Source organism: Trichophyton benhamiae, assembly GCF_000151125.1.
Source record: "Trichophyton benhamiae CBS 112371 chromosome Unknown Abenha-G-c-312d04.f1, whole genome shotgun sequence".
In the NCBI taxonomy this organism is placed as follows: Eukaryota; Fungi; Ascomycota; class Eurotiomycetes; order Onygenales; family Arthrodermataceae; genus Trichophyton; species Trichophyton benhamiae.
Window position 1 is genome coordinate 132,332 of NW_003315104.1, and position 18,452 is coordinate 150,783.

General features: G+C 47.6%; 5 protein-coding genes across 5 annotated transcripts; 3 read left to right on the forward strand and 2 right to left on the reverse strand.

The window, feature by feature from the left end:
* Positions 1 to 135: 135 nt before the first annotated feature.
* ARB_07708 (uncharacterized protein) lies at positions 136 to 8,660 on the forward strand (the record flags this gene model as incomplete). Its single annotated transcript, XM_003013942.1, has 7 exons — positions 136 to 262; positions 340 to 2,414; positions 2,485 to 7,243; positions 7,301 to 7,492; positions 7,554 to 7,706; positions 7,878 to 8,008; positions 8,106 to 8,660. 7 exons carry the CDS (start codon positions 136 to 138, stop codon positions 8,658 to 8,660), a joined length of 7,992 nt encoding a protein of 2,663 aa, XP_003013988.1.
* A 405-nt stretch (positions 8,661 to 9,065) lies between these two features.
* ARB_07709 (uncharacterized protein) lies at positions 9,066 to 9,994 on the forward strand (the record flags this gene model as incomplete). Its single annotated transcript, XM_003013943.1, has 4 exons — positions 9,066 to 9,175; positions 9,204 to 9,473; positions 9,617 to 9,767; positions 9,839 to 9,994. 4 exons carry the CDS (start codon positions 9,066 to 9,068, stop codon positions 9,992 to 9,994), a joined length of 687 nt encoding a protein of 228 aa, XP_003013989.1.
* A 452-nt stretch (positions 9,995 to 10,446) lies between these two features.
* ARB_07710 (uncharacterized protein) lies at positions 10,447 to 11,424 on the reverse strand (the record flags this gene model as incomplete). Its single annotated transcript, XM_003013944.1, has 1 exon — positions 10,447 to 11,424. The coding sequence occupies one exon, from the start codon at positions 11,422 to 11,424 to the stop codon at positions 10,447 to 10,449; it is 978 nt and encodes a 325-aa protein (XP_003013990.1).
* A 2,034-nt stretch (positions 11,425 to 13,458) lies between these two features.
* ARB_07711 (uncharacterized protein) lies at positions 13,459 to 15,279 on the forward strand (the record flags this gene model as incomplete). Its single annotated transcript, XM_003013945.1, has 3 exons — positions 13,459 to 13,462; positions 13,546 to 14,975; positions 15,040 to 15,279. The coding sequence occupies 3 exons, from the start codon at positions 13,459 to 13,461 to the stop codon at positions 15,277 to 15,279; spliced, it is 1,674 nt and encodes a 557-aa protein (XP_003013991.1).
* Positions 15,280 to 16,580: 1,301 nt separating this feature from the next.
* ARB_07712 (uncharacterized protein) lies at positions 16,581 to 17,111 on the reverse strand (the record flags this gene model as incomplete). The annotated part of the gene is made up of 2 exons (XM_003013946.1): positions 16,581 to 16,916; positions 16,965 to 17,111. 2 exons carry the CDS (start codon positions 17,109 to 17,111, stop codon positions 16,581 to 16,583), a joined length of 483 nt encoding a protein of 160 aa, XP_003013992.1.
* Positions 17,112 to 18,452: the final 1,341 nt, after the last annotated feature.

The following is an 18,452-nucleotide window of genomic DNA, read 5'->3' on the forward strand; positions in this document are numbered from 1 at the left end:
GGAAGCCCTAACTAAAGGCACCAACGATTATCCGGAGAGCAAACGAATCTTGGGACTTCAAGCCAACAACAAAGGCGACCAAAAACCCCAGTCTCAGCTTGCCTGGGAGTGCGGAATGCGCAGTTTAGGACGAAGATGGACGAAGAACAGTGGGATGAAGTGAAAAAAGGGAGTCTTATTCCCCTGGAGCCGGTGGTGTTTTCCAGCTCTACTTCGCGGCGGTGCCAGCTGCTGCATCAATTGCAAGACACACTTGCCAGAGGTCAGTACTTAACTTGCCAGCCCTCAGGGTTTAATATTATATCGAGCATCCTGTAGGCTAATCTCAAGATCGTCCAGACTCTCAATTACCTTCCCAGCTATACAAGAAAGTTCTACTTCTGCTATTCAGAACGTACCCAGTCTATATCGACCGTGAATCCCGCCACGCCGCCCAAAGCTGTGCGAAAGCCGTATTCCCTTCGATACCGTGTACGGACCTCCCAGCATTCGCTCAACTCCTTCGGAAGGAATCCTCAAATGCTGCAGTAGCGCCTGCGAACGCTTTTGTCTTGGTTGAATGGTGTGCTACGCTGCTACAGTACCTGAGCACACGACTCGATGACTACTCTCCGTTGGTTCTAGAATCAGTGTCTGCCATCGGCAAGGCTTTAGAAACATGCCTGGGGACTTCGACAAAGCAGAGCTTGAAGCATTCAGCAATAATTATTACTCGACGGGCATTACGTGCTGTGTTTTCTGCAGAATCCCATGGCAGCAACCTAGTGCGTGATGTAGTTCCTTCCCTGATCAAAGAGGCGACATCAGGCTTCAAAAATGCACCTATATTGGGAGTTATCTGCGGCGTTTGCGCTCGACTGCCAAATAGGAAGGATGATTTAGACGCAGTGAAGGGCGATATCTTCCAGTTCTACTCCAAGGAAATTGTTGCTTCCAGGATTCCTGTTCCACGACATATCCACGAAGGGATCCGGGACCTCTTTACATCCTTTTCTACAAAGGAGGACCTTCAGAAGTATGTCTGGCCCACAGTGGAAAAGGCCATTCTCAGAAGCCCCGAAATTCTTCTTGCCGGTGTTCTCACCTCTCTAGCTTCTTCAATCCCCGTGGAAATCGACCTCTCTGAAGTTTTCTCATCCTCCATTTGTAAGCAATTGCTTGCAAACATTAAATCAACAAATGCGGTTATACGAAAGGGCGCAATTGAAGCGCTTGAAGCCTTTATACCCCGGTGCAGGGACGAAAAGTCACTTCTGAAGGTCGTTGACGAAGTAGTGACCCCGTTAAAAGCGCAAAAAATTCCGAATGTTGAACAGCGTGCTCTTCAGGCGCAACTTCTGCGAGTTGTACCGTGCTCCTCCAGCGCATCTCAGGCTATTCTAACAGGGCTTTCTGCTGCTGTACTTCGTGAGAGTAGTGAAGTTGCATTAGAACCGGAGATAAAATCCTTCTGCCACCACCTCACGTTCCTTGTGTCATCCAGGGCTGATGTCAGTAAGGAAAATTTCACTACCGTCATCAAGGGATGCGATGATAAACGAGCTGGATTCCGTAAAACTTGGCTTGTGAATATGGGCGAGTTATTCTGGAATTGCGATAATTCTGCTCTACAGTCATCTCAAACGTTCAGCAAAGAGTGCTTGCACCCAGTTTTGACAAGATTGCACAAGTCATTCACTGAGATTTCTGCCAACCCAATACCCTCGTTACAGGGAGGCACAATTTCTATAGCAAATGTCCTTACAGCATTATCATTTGAGAAGTTCTGGAATGGGGATAACCTGCCCTATCCAATTGAGGACATATTTCCGACGGCCCTTTCAGTTTCTCCCAAGCCATCCTTTTTACTAAACCCAAAAATTTATACGAAGCTCTCGTCTGCAGAAGAGCTTGAGTGGGCTCTCCGCGCATTATTTGCCGTTACCGTACAGCCAGGATTCGAAACCTCTGATGAGCAAGTCAAGGAAGCATGGGCCCAAGCATCTATCTATCTGGTATGTTCTTTGGCTTCACCCCCAAAGATCCGACAGCTTGCAACCGGCCTGTTGCGACGTTGCTATTTTAAACACCCTGTTTTGATAGGCACTTCTATCATAAGCTCCATATGGAAGTGGCTTTATTACCTGGATATTGCGGACAAGGAGGCCGCTGCTGTACTTTCGGGAGCTGGAAAGTCCAATCTTTCTCATGTAGTGAGAGCAATTACACCCTCTGTATTAGAGAGAGATGGCCATGATTCAATAAACAAGAAAGATCTAGAATCTCAATGTATCGAGCTCCTGGTCTTGTGTCGTCCCGAACTAGTTCCGGGAACCAGTTGGATCAACGTGTCCTTGAAAATGGGGATTGATCCTGGGAAACTAGCCACTGAATATCCTGACCAATGTTTAAATCAAATTCTACTCGCTACAGGCGTAAGTTTTTCGACCACCCTGCTTACTTCTAAAAAATGACTGGTAGACTATGTTATCTAATATAATATAGGATCCAATCCGCAATAATATAGCTGAAGCTCGACAGGCGGCTTGGAATGCTGCTGCAGATCTAGGCTTTGTTGCACCAGAAGTGATGATACCAAAGCTTGTAGCTCAGTTCTGTGAGGATCTCAAACCTGAAAGAATATCCCAATTTTCGGCTACAGACATCGCTATTGCTCGTCATACCGGGGACACTCCGTTTATTGATGTGTTGGACACCAAGGCTAAGAATTTGCCCAACAAAAGCGCTAAGGATTATGATACCCTCAAGTGGGAAGAGGAATTGAGGGCCGAAGTTGCTAAAAAGCATGGCCAAAAACAGAAGAAACTGACTGCTGATGAGCAGGCTAAAGTCAAAGCTCAGTTGGAGAAGGAATCAGAAATCCGTGACACTGTCAATTCTACCGAAGTCATGATCAAAAGAGGGGCGGGAATAATCAGGAGCTTGGCAAACAGTTCTCCAACTGAAGCTGACGGCTGGATTAACCCTGCTTGTAGCTCTCTGTGCAAACTGGCTCAACTTGGAGGGGGAGTCATAGTTGGTGACAGCATATCTTCAGCTCTCATGGCTTGTGGTAATAAGGTCTCGTCTCGCATTGGAGAAATGAGGCCTTTTGTTGCCATTGCAACCCTTAGAGCTGTAGGGAAAACGTTTTTGAGAAGTGAACTTGAAACGGAGCCACTTGGAAGTAAGTTATACCCCTGGACCTTATATATCTTGAAAGTACTGCTAACTTTATGCACGTTTGCAGGCCTAATAACCCGGATATTATACCGTCTTCGAATCCTATCAGAGCAGCGCCCTCTTGATGGAGTTTCTCTTGGCTATATACTCCCATTAATCTTCATAGTATTGGAAAACAATGGAATTGAGGAGTCAAAGGATGACAGTGGAGAGCAGGTTCTCCTAGCTCTAGAATTTATATCATTTCACACCAACTCGTTTTCCGATGTGCGATTGCCTAGAATTGAGACTCTAGGACACATTATCAACGCCATGCGAAAACATACGGCACATTACAAATTATTGAGAGATGCTCTCTCTGACCTTTGTAGGGCTATGGCGGCAAATATACAACCCGACGAGCTTGAAGTGTTACTTCGAGGCTCAATATCTCGTGAAATACCAGTGCGAACTGCTGTTCTTCAGAGCATATTGTCCGAAATAGACTTGACTGATATTGACTTCTCCGTATATATATGGATTGCATATCATGACAATGTGGCAGAGAACGCTGAGATTGGCAGGGAAATCTGGGAAGAAAATGCTCTGGATGTTGACGAACAATCTCCTGATTTAGTTATCAAACACTTAGCCAATGATGACTTGTCTCTACGATCAGCCGCAGCCCTTGCCCTTGCCCATGCCTGTGAGCTATGTCCCTCCATTTTCTCCGATACTTTGAAAAAGTTGGAGTCCATGTACCGGGAACAAGTACATACGAAGCCTGTACAGACCGATTCATACGGCATGCCTAGGAAGGCTGAACAAGCAGACTCGTGGGAAATCCGGAGTGGAATTGCCCTATCCTTTGGGGCTATGGCTAGTGGTTTCAGTGGGGACGATATAGTATCGTTTTTCAGATTTTTGATCGATGAAGGTCCTTTGATCGACCGAAATGCATCTGTTCGAAGACAGATGGCCGAGAGTGGAAGTGCTGTTATTACATCGCGTGGGCGTGAGAAGGTTGAGGAGCTGATGAGCATCTTCGAAACGGCATTGGAAACGTCTGATAAGGAAACCGAGCAGTCAGATTGGCTTAATGAAGCAGTCATCATTCTCTACGGGTCTCTTGCGCAGCATCTAGTTGCGGGAGATAATCGCATTCAAAAAGTCACTCGCAAGCTCATGGATGCTCTATCAACACCTTCAGAAACAGTGCAGCTTGCTGTTGCCCAATGTCTTATCCCACTCATCAGGTTAGATGGATCAGATGCTAGCCTTTTTGTGCAGGAATTGCTCGACCAGCTTTTCACATCTAAGAAGTATGCAGCCCGCCGTGGAGCGGCTTATGGGCTCGCAGGCCTAGTCAGGGGTAAAGGAATATTGGCACTCCGTGACTTTGGAATTATGTCTCGCCTAACGGAAGCATCTGAGAATAAAAAGGAGTCAAACCAACGACAGGGAGCCGTCCTAGCATATGAACTGCTGGCATTTGTTCTCGGCCGTGTATTTGAGCCATATGTGATACGGATTGTTCCGCAACTGCTAACAAGTTTTGGCGACCCAAGTATTGACGTCCGTGATGCCTGTTTAGACGCCGCAAAGGCCTGCTTCGCAAGCCTAAGTTCCTTTGGAGTTAAGCAGATTCTCCCGACGTTGCTGGATGGTCTGGATGATACTCAATGGAGAAGCAAAAAGGGTGCTTGCGACTTGCTTGGCGCAATGGCCTATCTTGATCCACAGCAACTTGCTCTCAACCTCCCAGATATCATCCCACCACTTACAGAGGTCCTGAATGACAGTCACAAAGAGGTTCGCAACTCTGCCAATAGGAGTTTGCAACGTTTCGGAGATGTTATAAGCAATCCAGAAGTCAAGAGCCTGGTTTCAATCTTGCTAAAAGCTCTCAGTGACCCAACCAAATACACCGATGAAGCTCTGGATGCTTTAATTAAAATTTCTTTCGTCCATTACCTTGACGCGCCCTCTTTAGCATTGGTAGTGCGAATTCTCGAGCGAGGCTTGAGTGATCGATCAACAACCAAGCGAAAGGCAGCGCAAATTATTGGCAGTTTAGCCCATCTTACAGAACGCAAGGATTTGATATCGCATTTGCCAATTCTGGTTGCTGGGCTTAAGACTGCTGTAGTTGACCCTGTGCCAACTACTCGAGCAACTGCTTCAAAGGCCCTTGGATCCCTTATTGAGAAACTAGGAGAAGATACTCTTCCAGATCTTATTCCCAGTCTTATGGCAACCCTCAAATCAGAGGCCGGAGCAGGAGACCGAATGGGTTCGGCCCAGGCGCTTGCTGAAGTTCTTGCTGGTTTGGGTACGTCACGTTTGGAAGACACTCTACCTTCGCTTCTGCAAAATGTCTCCAGCTCGAAACCGACTGTCCGGGAAGGATTTATGACTCTATTTATTTTCCTTCCTGCATGCTTTGGCAACAGCTTTGCTGCTTATTTGAACCGTATCATTCCTCCTATTCTTGTTGGCCTTGCAGATGAGGTTGAATCGATACGAGAAACTTCACTCCGAGCCGGCCGACTGCTAGTGAAGAACTTCTCCACAAGATCGATTGACCTCCTTCTCCCTGAGCTTGAACGTGGTTTAGCGAATGACAATTACCGTATCCGTCTTTCGTCTGTGGAGCTTATTGGTGATCTTCTATTCAATTTGACAGGTGCTACTGCCACTGATGGCGAAGAGGAAATCGATTCTGCAATCCAAGCTGGTCAATCCCTTCTCGAAGTTCTTGGTGAAGAGAGGCGTAATAAAGTACTTTCATCACTTTATATTTGCCGCTGCGATACTTCAGGCTTGGTCAGGAGCGCTGCTATCAATGTCTGGAAGGCATTGGTCGCTACGCCTCGGACGTTGAAAGAGTTGGTACCGACGCTCTCTCAAGTTATTATCCGGCGTCTGGGAAGCTCAAATATGGAACAAAAGGTTATTGCTGGAAATGCTTTAGGAGAATTAATCAAAAAGGCAGGGGAGGGAGTACTCTCGACTCTGCTGCCGGAACTAGAAGAAGGGCTCATCACGTCGACCGACATCGATGGAAGACAGGGTATATGTTTGGCTGTGCGGGAGCTTGTGGTATCGTCCTCCGACGAATCACTTGAAACGTACGAGAAGGCACTTATATCTATTGTCAAAACCGCCTTGGTCGATACTAACGACCAAGTCCGTGAGGCTGCTGCGGAAGCTTTCGATGCCCTCCAGCAGGCATTGGGCAAGAGGATTGTTGACAGGGTTCTACCAGACCTTCTACATCTGTTGCACAATGAAAACGATGCCGAGCAGGCGCTTGCTGCTCTTCTCACTCTGTTGACCGAAGCCACTAGAGCCAATATCATATTGCCAAATCTTATCCCAACCCTATTGACCAAGCCAATTACTGGATTCAATGCTAAGGCATTGGCATCACTTTCCAAGGTTGCCGGAGGCGGGATGAACCGAAGACTACCGACCATCCTGAACACACTTATGGACGAGATAATCTCCACAGAGGACAGCGGTCTTAAGTCAGAAGTTAGCGAGGCATTCGACGCCGTGCTTGGTTCGGTAGACGAGTTTGACGGTTTGAATGTTGCCATGAACGTAATGCTCGCGTTAATGAAACATGATGACCACAGACGACGTTCAAGCGCAGCCATCCACCTTGCTACGTTCTTCAGCAACACAGAGATGGATATTTCTCGATTCTACCCAGAGCTGATACGAGTGCTTCTGATCTCCTTTGACGATCGTGATAAGGAGGTTGTAAAGGCGGCATGGGAAGGTCTCAACCAACTAACCAAGAGCATGAAGAAAGAAGAGATGGAAGTCCTTGTAAATCCAGCTCGTCAAGTACTCCGACAAGTTGGTGTACCTGGATCCAACCTCGCCGGATTCTCTCTACCCAAAGGAATTGGGGCTATACTCCCTATATTCCTTCAAGGTTTATTGAATGGAAATATTGAGCAACGCACACAGTCTGCTCTGGCGATTGGCGATATCATTGACCGAACTAGCCCAGAGTCACTTAAGGCATTCGTGACTCAAATTACAGGTCCTTTGATTCGTGTGGTCTCAGAGAGATCCGTGGATATTAAATGTAGGTTCCCAGTCCTGACTGTGAAACTTCACCCTTGACTAACTAATAATAACTTAGGTGCAATCTTCCTTGCCCTTGACAAGTTGCTTGAAAAAATCCCACTATTTGTCAAGCCATTCTTGCCACAACTGCAAAGAACTTTTGCGAGAGGGTTGGCAGATACGTCCAGCGAAACTTTGCGGACTCGAGCTGCCAAAGGCTTGGGCATTTTGATTACATTAACGCCACGAGTAGATCCGCTTGTTGCAGGTAGGTGGCTGCTTAGCCTTGATTCACCATATCAAAATAACCATTTACTAACACCATTTAGAGCTCATCACTGGTTCCAAGACTACTGATCCTGGTGTTAAGAATGCAATGTTGCGCGCCCTTCACGACGTTGTTGATAAAGCTGGCACAAATATGAGTGAGGCCTCGAGACAAGCTGTGTTTGGTCTTGTTGACAATGATTCAGTCGACGATGGTACTTTGAGCCCCCGGATATCAGCTATGGCACTTTTGTCAACTTATTTCTAACGTCTTTATAGCTGCGACAACGATTACGAACGCCAAACTTGCTGGAGCCTTGATCAAATCGCTGCCCACACCCACTGCCATTCCCCTTATCAAGTAGGTATACTATGAGCCTATCTAGATGAGACTGAGGCTAACGTAGGCATTAGAAACCGGATACTGGCAACACAACTGACGCATCAATCTATTCTCCGACTGAACGCCATCCTCGTCGAATCGCCTGCTCTACTGAACGAAAACTTCCGTTCAGAGGTACCTGTGGCGATCTGCCATGCAATCAGAAACAGTGATGTATATTTACCTTAGCACTCCAATGGTAATGCAATTCACCCACTAACAATCTTGGTAGGTTTTCATATCCGACAATGGTGTCCTTGCGGCTGGGAAATACCTATTATCCTCTCATATGGACCGCAAGCCTGAGGACGAAAAGGAGGTGTTCGAGGCTTTGGCAGGCGTAGTACAACCTGGTAAACCAGTTGACACTCGACGACTGACACTGGTGGTTCTACGGACGGTTGCTAGGGAAAACCAAGAAATGATTGCACGCTATAGATCTCTTGTGGTGCCACCTGTTTTTGGGGGAGTCCGTGATACGGTCATTCCCGTAAAGTTGGCTGCCGAAGCTGCCTTCCTGGCCATCTTCTCCGTCGTTGAGTCTGAAGGCGAGGTCTTCGAAGAGTACATGAAGGGCCCCGGAGCAGAGCTTCCAGCTGGACCCAAACGCAGCATGCAAGACTACTTCAAGCGTGTGGCCCTCCGACTAGGAGGCCAAGCTAGGGAGAGGAGAGAAGCCGAAGGCGGCCAAGGCGGCCTAGGTCTCTCGAGCGATGAGATAGAAGATGAAAAAGAAGTCTGGAGCGTGGGCAAGGTGGATCTTGGGGAATCATTCGGTGATGACTAGACTGGCAAGGCCAGCTGGAGGCGATATGTACTGCCTTATGGAACTGTCTGATGATACCGAGCATCGAGCAAGTAGATAGACCTAGGGTTGCCCCTTTTGTAAATAGGACGCGGAAGCCTTGGCCCTGAAAAAATCATATCACGTGGAATGACTAAGCACGCTAAAAAGGCATAGCGCCATAAAACCCTAACTCGGCTACTCTTTGGTGCGTCTCGCTTAGCAAGTCACACTCGCTTAGCTAATCGAAAACGAAACGTCCACCTCTTGTTCGTTTTTGTCGATTTGCGGATTCAGAACAGCAATCCATCACTCACTCGGCCATCGACAACTAACCCGGCATCAAGATGTGAGTCCACCCTGCTGCTTCATCGGATCGAAGACAACTCCCGAATATCTCCCTCTCGAATGCATGCCGCGCCGCTGTATTGTGGCAGAAACTTCTCATGGCATGGCGTTAGAGGGGGCAAGAAATTTTGTCGCTCTCGTGATATGGAAATGGAAGCGAAGAGACGACTGTGACTGACCATTTGCTGTCATCAATAGGGTCAACCTTCGCACTCAGAAGCGCCTGGCCGCCTCCGTGGTCGGCTGCGGTCAACGCAAGATCTGGCTTGACCCCAGCGAGGTCAACGAGATCTCTACCGCCAACTCTCGCCAGACCATCCGCAAACTCATCAGCGATGGACTCATCATCCGCAAGCCCGTCACCATGCACTCGCGCTCCCGTGCCCGTGAGCTCGCAGAGGCCAGACGAAACGGTCGACACAGAGGTTTCGGTAAGAGGAAGGGTACCAAGGACGCCAGAATGCCAAGGTACGTTCTTCCTGAATGCTGCTGAATTTCTGCAGAGTTCGGCGATGAAGAATACGCCGCAATTTCCGCCTATTCCTAGAAAATTAGAAAAGAGATGATTGGGAAAACGCGGAACGACTGACATATGTTCGCACACCTTATAGCCAGGTTTTGTGGATGCGCCGCCTGAGAGTCCTTCGACGACTACTTGCCAAATACCGTGCTGCCGGAAAGATTGACAAGCACCTTTACCACGAGTTGTACCACTTGAGCAAGGGTAACACCTTCAAGCACAAACGTGCCCTCGTTGAACATGTATGGCTTCCTCAGAGTTAAAATCGGGTTTCCCGCCTTTTTAGCAGCAATACTAATATGGGTATCTACAGATCCACAAGGCCAAGGCTGAGAAACAACGTGAACGTGCCCTCAAGGAGGAGATGGATGCCAAACGTGCTAAGACCAAGGCTGCCCGTGAGAGACGACAAGAGCGTATTTCCGCCAAGCGGAATGCTCTTCTTGGTGAAGATGAGGAGGAGGCATAAACTACCTGTTGACCTTTCAATATGTTTTATTTCCACTTTCCTCCATCCCACTTCTCCTAGTCGGTATCGGTCAGTGGGCAAGGGAGTTCATGTTGATTTTTCGAAACAAAAAAATAATGAAATGGAATTTATGCCCACTATATTCCCTCTCTGGCATTTGTTTGTTCATCTGAGATGTACACGTCTTGTGGATAAACGGTGGATTACACGGATGTTTTGGTACCCTAACTATTGTCATTTTAAACAAGAAAGACAACTAAATGGGCCCTTATGAAGCACCAATGCAGATATGTACGGATTTCGGAATCAACAGAATTCCACCTGGATCAATTAACAATGCCGCTATTTTGGTAACTGGACTAGGCTCTTCTGCTTGAGTAATAAAATACATATATTAAGAATAGTGGAAAACACCGGCATTTTAATAGGTGTGTCACTTGCTGGTTTTCTCGTCAGTTCGAAGCCTGCTCAGTACCGTCCGACCAGATAGGCGATATAGGGCATTCGGAAGGGCATGGTTCTTCGTTCTGATATTCTGTCATATCTCGGATCCTCCTCCAGCGGGAGATAATTGATGGAGTTACTCGCAAGGGCTTGCTGCCCTCGACTGAATTTTGTTTGGAATCGGGGCTGCTTCCGGGCAGCAGGATTACGCTGCTACTCTTTGTCCTTGACCTTGATAATAAACAGGATTCTGTGTTATTGGTTTCTGATGGGAACATCAAAGATTCGACATCAATACTGGCCGAGAAATATAGTGACGGGCTTGGTATCGCATTGTCCATGAAATGAGAGGCGTCATCCGAATATGTATGGGCTAGTACGGTCCGTGTCAGACTTGTTGATATATTGACGTGATTTGGTATTGTCGATAGCTCATCAAGAGAACCACGGAACTCCACAGAGCCGTACTCCTTTTGTTCAAAAGCAGACAGTTTATTCGAAGTTCTGTCAAATTCGCGGACTGTGGTGTGTGTAAAGGACTCTGTCTCTGGCAAGGGCTCGAGCTTAGGCGGGCATTTTCGTTTCCACTGAAAGCCAGGGAGCGATCGGTTATGAAAACTGGGCGGGTTTAGAGGTTGGACGTATCGAGGAGGTGGAAGTGGAGGACGCATGATCTCCTGCTGTTTTAATTTCAAGGGAAATGCGCATGGCGACGGCTTGGTGAGTTGGTTAGGTAACTCATAATCTCGATCACTATTATATTCAGCACTGGGCCGAGTTGCTTTCCGTGATGGTTTGAGACGCGACAATAGCCAAGATCTTCGGCTTCCCATTTGAGAGTGCCATATATAGCCAAATATAAAAATGACGATGGTTAAAAAGACGCCAGTGCCAGTTAAAGAGCAAGCAATGACAAAAGTCTGCTGTCCTGCTTCCTCTTGACCCGCAGTACGAATATGTATAGATGGACGGTACTGGGGAGCCATGCTGCCACTGTGAAAAGGTTTATCAGGTTATAATCACAACGGAGAGGTATCAGGTACCCCAACAAGGGTTTAATATCCCAACCATGGCGGCAAACAATGATCTGGGGGGCAATCTCTCCCTAGAAGTCTGGAAGAAACGGAGGGGTTTGTGGGAATTCGCATGTCTACATGAAGCTAGTTGGTCGTAGGGACGAGTTCTGTCAAATCCCATCTGAATCAAAGAATGGAGCAGCAATATAGCAATTCCACGCCACAAGTTCGTTGTTGTGAGAGGTGCGTAACGCTTGAAAGGATCGGGGAGCAAGCATTCTTCGGAACCACCCGAGGATCGTTGCCCCGTTGCCCCATTCCTGACAAGATGCGCGGCCTGCATGGTCGAGTTGCATGAACCTGGGATGACGGGTCGATCATGGCAGGCTTCCCGTTAAGAGCCAGGCGAGAAACCAAAGGTGTACAAAGAAGGCGCTAGACGAGAACGTAGAATAAGCGGATCGCTCAACGGAACGGGACGGAACTTGCATTTGATTACGGCGACATGTCCGATGAGTGGGATTGAGAATCTTTATTCGGCACCAGAAACCGCGGGAGGCTGCATATGGGCTGCTAGGAGAAAATCTTCTTATTCTAAAACAATGTCTAGATCAAGAAGGGAGCAATATAGTGCCCAGAGAGTCACATTCATTCCGTACTAGATTTTTTTTTTTTTTTTTTTCCACTTTGGGTATCAATGGGCAAAATAAATTAGACCAGAGGTTGGTAGTCACATCCTGGGCGGTATTCCTGCACTGCTGCTCAGAGATCTTGCAGCGAGAAACTGCGCACAAGATATTTCAAAATCTGCTATTTTTTAAGCCAAGTGAATAACTTAGAATGCCCTCTTAAGATACAGAAGGGCAATAATCCGTGAAAAGGGAATGGGTAGCCTGTGACCCCCTGACATGTTTCTTCCAGTATGTATAGGGACTACCCAGCGCCATGCAGTGACCTTGGGCCTGGTTGTGGCACTATTGAAGCTGCTGCACGCTGTCTCTCTGCTGACACGGGTGTTATATGCCAGTTTCAGCCCTCGTGGCCCTCTTGTTCATTGATCAAGTTGGACATGAAGCGATCAAAAACATCCGTTTGTCTGTCAAGAAGTTGGATGTCGTTGGCCGTTCACGTGACCCGTCCCAGTCGGGACCTTGGAACCTTGAGTGATCTTCGACCGCGTCAAAACATCGAGCTTGATTGCATTCCAATTGATATCGTTATACTAGCAGGAGAGTACAGAAAACACTCTGCAGCGTTTTTGAAGGCCTCTATACGACGATGCCAAGTTAGTTCTGGCTGCGGCATCCAACGATCACCATATGAGCTTCTGTTGGTTCCGTGAATGTTGGTGCAAGTGTTATTGTTAGCTCATCTCATGCATCCATCTCCTGCGTCGCACCCCTGACCATACGGCATTTTTCTAATCCCTCGCTTGGGCATAACTAACTAGTTAATACAATCTATCACTGTTACTCCTTTTCCCATCAATAAAGCAATGGTATGCTACACAAGCTCGAGCGAGTCCTGAAACCGTCTTGATATTGGTACAATTTGCTCCAGCCATCTGGCCTTTACCATTTTACTTCAACCCAACCCGGATAGAAGAAGCCTATCGAAAATTGCACCTCTCAAGGCCGATTGCGGACGTAACAACTCTATCTCCATGATCTGCTCCGACTTAAGATCTTTATCATATCACCTTGCCTTGGTCCTTGTTGCACATATACATCTTATTGCCGGGCAGTCTTAGTTTCAACCGACCTTTCGGGCAGCGGGGTCTTAGGAACCCATCTCTCTAAACATACCTTAAGGCCGTCATAAAGGCATATCGGCAGTATGTTCAGCTGGGGAGGGAGTCTGGGTAAGCTTCTTGGTTCCTTACTATCCATTGGCTGTTCTTAAACAAGCTGTCGAGAATATTGCTTTTCCTCGTGGAGTACTCTTGTTTTCCCCTTTCAAGACCCTCATTCTACTACATCTTCCCTCCTATTCAGTCGTTTGAACATGTGTAACTGAGATCAATACCGAATTGGGCAGTATTTTATATCTATACTCACTCTATAACGAATGGCTGACCAAGTGGGGAAGCAGCCGTGTCCAGCTTCAGTGTTAATCTAGAAGAGGAGCGTGATCCGCCTCCGCCGCCAACAAAAGTCCAGTTTCCAGACTATGCCAAACTAAATTCAGTCAGGTCTGACGGCGAAACGAGCTGTGATGTTCTTTATCGCTTGTTAGCTCGTGCCAGAAAACCGCAAGATATCACGGATGAATATCTGACGACATTCAATATCAAGGTGGAATATGATATTGATGTCTCAAACATCGTATCAAATCATGATCTCAAATCAAAACCCCCATACCAATGGCCAACGCTTGGCTCTGGGAATGGAGAGGCGGGAATCGATACTCCCATGTTTATGAGCAACGGGGCTCCGTTTCCTGACAAAAGTAAACATGAACTCTTAAAGGGAGAGCTACTATTTGACAATGATGATGCATTTCGATCCCTTGCGCGGCTTGAGCCACCTCCGGGGCGTAAGAATCCGCGAATTGCCCAGGCGAGGAAATTTTGGACTGCTTTACAGCAAGCTGCTCAGTATTGGGATTCAAGCCATGATAATTACTACGAGGTGAGCATGGAAGATACCACTACGTCCAACGGCCATGGGGACAGTTCGGCTCCAGGTAAAGGTACAGATAAAGGTGCATTGGAGAGCAGAATGGATATCGATGGCGGAAAATGCCATAGTCAACCATCAGCCACAATACCCAAAGTAAATGCTAGGAGCCCCAGTGGTAGCAGACGCTACAAAGGTCGGAGAATTGGCGCGGGGACAGATATGCCTGATTCAGTCCGAGAAGACGTTTTACGTGGACTGGTGGAAATGGTAGCATGGTCCCTCGGCTGCCAGGTTAAGCTACCAACAATGCCGCCTCGTCTTGCTGTCAAAGATCTCCTATTTCCTGTGCGGCAGAGTTTCACCGTCTCACGCATCCCACAGGATAGGCAGGAAGCACGCAAACACATCCTGGAAGGGCCTGTACTAGTTGCCCAGTGCCGGCCGGAAACACATTTCTACGACGAAGCTACTGGACAGAGACATGTCGAGAAATGTGATATCTTGCGGGAAACAGCAGGGATGCTGCTACTAGCCCAGGAAAGAGCGCGAGAAAATCAGGCCGAAGCCAAACCCGGAGATGGAAAATGGTGGGCGTCTACGCCTCGCTGGGGAGGCATCCCGAATAACGGCCCAGTTGGTGAACCAATTCCAACTGCTCCAGAGCAGCAGCACCAGGCTGAACCTGCTCTGACAAATTCATCAGCGGATAATGAGACCACAGTGAACAAGCGGACAAAACACGACAGGTCATCTCTTTCATTTCGGCGAGGAGTAGGGCTAAACAATAGGAGAGTCTCGATGATAGAGAAATGGAAAAGCGTCCAGCCCGGTCCAGGATTGTGGGATAAGAGAATGAAATATGTAAAAATCGGATCTAACTCGAACTGTCCGTTTGATGATGTGAGTTACAGCTGAATATCAAAGGTCAGAAAGGACCAACTTCCTAACGTATATTTACTCTTAGGTCTTTATGATATCGTCGATTAACCACCATTTCTCCATCATTCATCTCAGAGTCTACGACGAGTACCTTCAATGGCTCGCTATGGGAAAGGTAGACACTGCCGGTTCAGACGGTGGCCCGGCGTCACCATGGCGATCCCTAGTCCTTCGTCGAACGCGCTGGTTCGACTTTTTCAATCCCGTGGATCGTTCGGAAGGGTTTGATGGGCTCTGGGCTATCCTTACGCATATGATGAGATGATAGATGCATAGATGATAGATGCATCCTAGCTTATTCGCTCCTGTATGTTCTGTCACGCTCAAACTGGTATGCCTATCCGTTCCTAACATCATATCTCTGAGCTCATGTCCTCATGCTATCAAGAGATAGTTTCTACCCACGCCCGATTTGCCGAAAGAATTGCCTACGTCCAGGCGCTTCCCCATGCTTCCCTGGCCCATCCCTTGTTATATATAATGTGTTAATACTATGCCTGTTGTGCTGGAACCAGTGTTGAGCCGTTTTCTCCGGGAATATGACAACAGATTGATACAAACAAATACAGCGTCACATTCTAGACGGAGATAACTGCTCATTATTTCTTATATGAAGCAGGCGGAGCAGTCAGCTTTGTAATATTGACATGGTATAACAACCAGGAATATGTTAGCTGCCCACCAACTTCCACACTTGCCCTGCCGGTGATACGTCCAGGATAAAAAAGGTACATGTTCAGTGTGTAAATTAAAGCCTTACTCTGCACCGTAAATACATCCATAGAGCGTCCCGTAGATATAGTATACATAATAACAGCGAAAGTAGTTAAACGCAGCCAATCACCCGTCGTCACATCAGCCGAAACGGGACGTCAACTCGTTCTCCTCATGCATTCTTCTCCCCCACGCAAGCAACAGAACCAACATCCAACATCCCAGACGGCATACAGCTATTCAGCTATTATGGTCACATATAATCCTGTATAGTTATATCGACCTACACGCTTCCCGCCCCCTGTCCATTCCATCATCCAAGCTCCCGTCCAGCGTTTCAAGCTTTCTCGTGGAATTCGGCCGACCACCTCTGCCGCTGCGTATGCAGTCAACAACACACCACACAACGTCTTTGACAAACGGACAATCGCAACTTAGAAAAGCGAATATTAGCAGCAATTGAGTTCCAGCCCTCTGCATGGCAGCTCGAGAGCATGGCTTTGGACAAGGATCAGAAACATGAGACATCTGTGGCTCTGGGAGAAGGGGAGCCACCCACATGGGTTGGCAGCGTTTCTGCGAGGAAATGATAACTAGTTATGGATACACCACGGCCACGGCCACGGTCATCTGCACAAGACTGAACGCACCCCCGGCAAGTGAGGCTGCCTGTCCCCTTGAAGCTCGGCCTCTCTCACAGCCAATAACGGAGTCAGACGCGATGGTGGGACGCGCAGTGTGGGATGGGAGGCAATCCCATATCCCAGCTTGGTGACCATCGCCGACCTGACATCGTACTTTTCACAGCTATGGAACGCTCCCCAACTCAGTTCTCCACCTGTCCATGGTCTTTTACACTGAATGTCTGGACGCTAAGCCGCGGGGAACACCGGAAGGGAAGCCTATCTTGATTTCTGGAAATTTGCCCTGGTCGATATCATCCCACGAACATGGATAGGCGACAGCCCCTAGATATATCTGATACAGATGAGCCCGATATCCTGATATTATTTCGAATATTTCACCGAGATGAACATCGGGTAGCGCGTCAGTCGTGCCAGTAATACCGTCATGGGGGCCGGAGGTAAGGTACTGCTGCTTTGACCCGGTATCTTCCCCCACCTCCTTGATAACACCGTAGGTATCTTTCCTTTTTCCTTTTTGCCCCTTGCCTGCACCGTTTGATGCCTAACTAGCAGCCTTCTTCCTAGGTTAAGCGGGTTCGATATGACTTACATAAATCGTCACCACACCACATGCACTGCGCTCACCTTCAAAACCAAGCGTACATACATATGACGGATAATGATGATCCGCATGCATGTGTAAATAGCCAAATCTCCTGTTTGATGCCGCGAGTTTCTTTTTCAGGCTGTCCTGCATTGTCATCGAGACTGCTTGGCTAGTTAATTGCATGAAACCTCGAACCCCTGAAACCGTAACTAAATCGAGAGTCATGAGAGCAACAATGCAACCATCCGAAATGTGTGGGCAACAGCATCAATCGGTATTTCAACCATCATGCTCGCTGTCTGTGGGGTATTCGAATATTTGCCAGATGAGCAATCCGGGGTATATTTAACGCACACAATATCCAACGCTCCTCCGCATATCAGATTAACGCTGTCAATAACAGGACAGCCGTAGCGAGCAGCACAGACAAATATGGGCATTTCTATTATGTCACTAACCCCTCGATCGTCTGAGGGAAGATGATCCCTCACACACGCTAGAGGCTGCACCTTCCCGTCATTTCGTTCTCAGAAACATACGTTGAAGGTACGGATACGGAGAAGGCATATGCAGATAGGGTGTCCCCCTTTATATGGCTATTGCTGTTGTCATTCAGGGGGCTGTATGAAGTACAATCCGGAGAGCAATCAAGGCTCAGGGAAGCCAAATTCACCTCCTGAACCTGATAGGAGCATCCTACTTTTTATTTTATTCAGTATCACGATTTGGTTTTCACTCCCTAGACATGCTTTTTCCACGCGATGGAATTGGCCCCCTCGAAAGTTATTAATTGTTTCTTTCTTTTTATCTTCTCCCCCCTCTCTTCAACTTTTGCTCTTTACTTCTTTCCTGAGACTTTCCCCTTTTGATGTTTGAGTTCAGCTGGATGGGAATTCAGCATGTACTATGCCTACCCAAGGCGCACTTGTGGCGTTCAACCACGCACCTTACATACAACCACCAAGCCTTGGTTTGCGTGCCGAGCAAGCGCGCTCTCCATACCAGTGGACGGACAAGCCAGCTTGCAACTAATAATGTTTCGAGATGTGGGGATACGGCAGTCTTCGATGCAATATATTTCATGGATGGAATACCAACTACTCCTAGCTTGTTAGTCAAAGAGCCAACGCAGAAGGCCAGAGGAACTTTCAACCAACGGGTGGAAGAACAAGCCCCGTCTGAGCCGCAACACTAAACTTCTGAAGTCCCCAATATTCACCGACAACTTTTTCATGATGCGTCTTGAAGATTGTCTGTTCGGAGCGCTCTCGGTAACGAGACCGAGTATACGGAGTATGGATGGGATGGATTAATAGGCGAAAGCTTCCCCCATCTATATGACGCGTCTGCTTTGTGAGACGGTCATTTGCCGACTCGTGTCTTGGAAATTAGCATGGTATATTAACGATCATCTGACCATACAGGAATGATACATGAAGAAAGATGGCCCAGGCGATCGGAGCCCGATAAAAGGAAGGGTTAAGGGGTCAA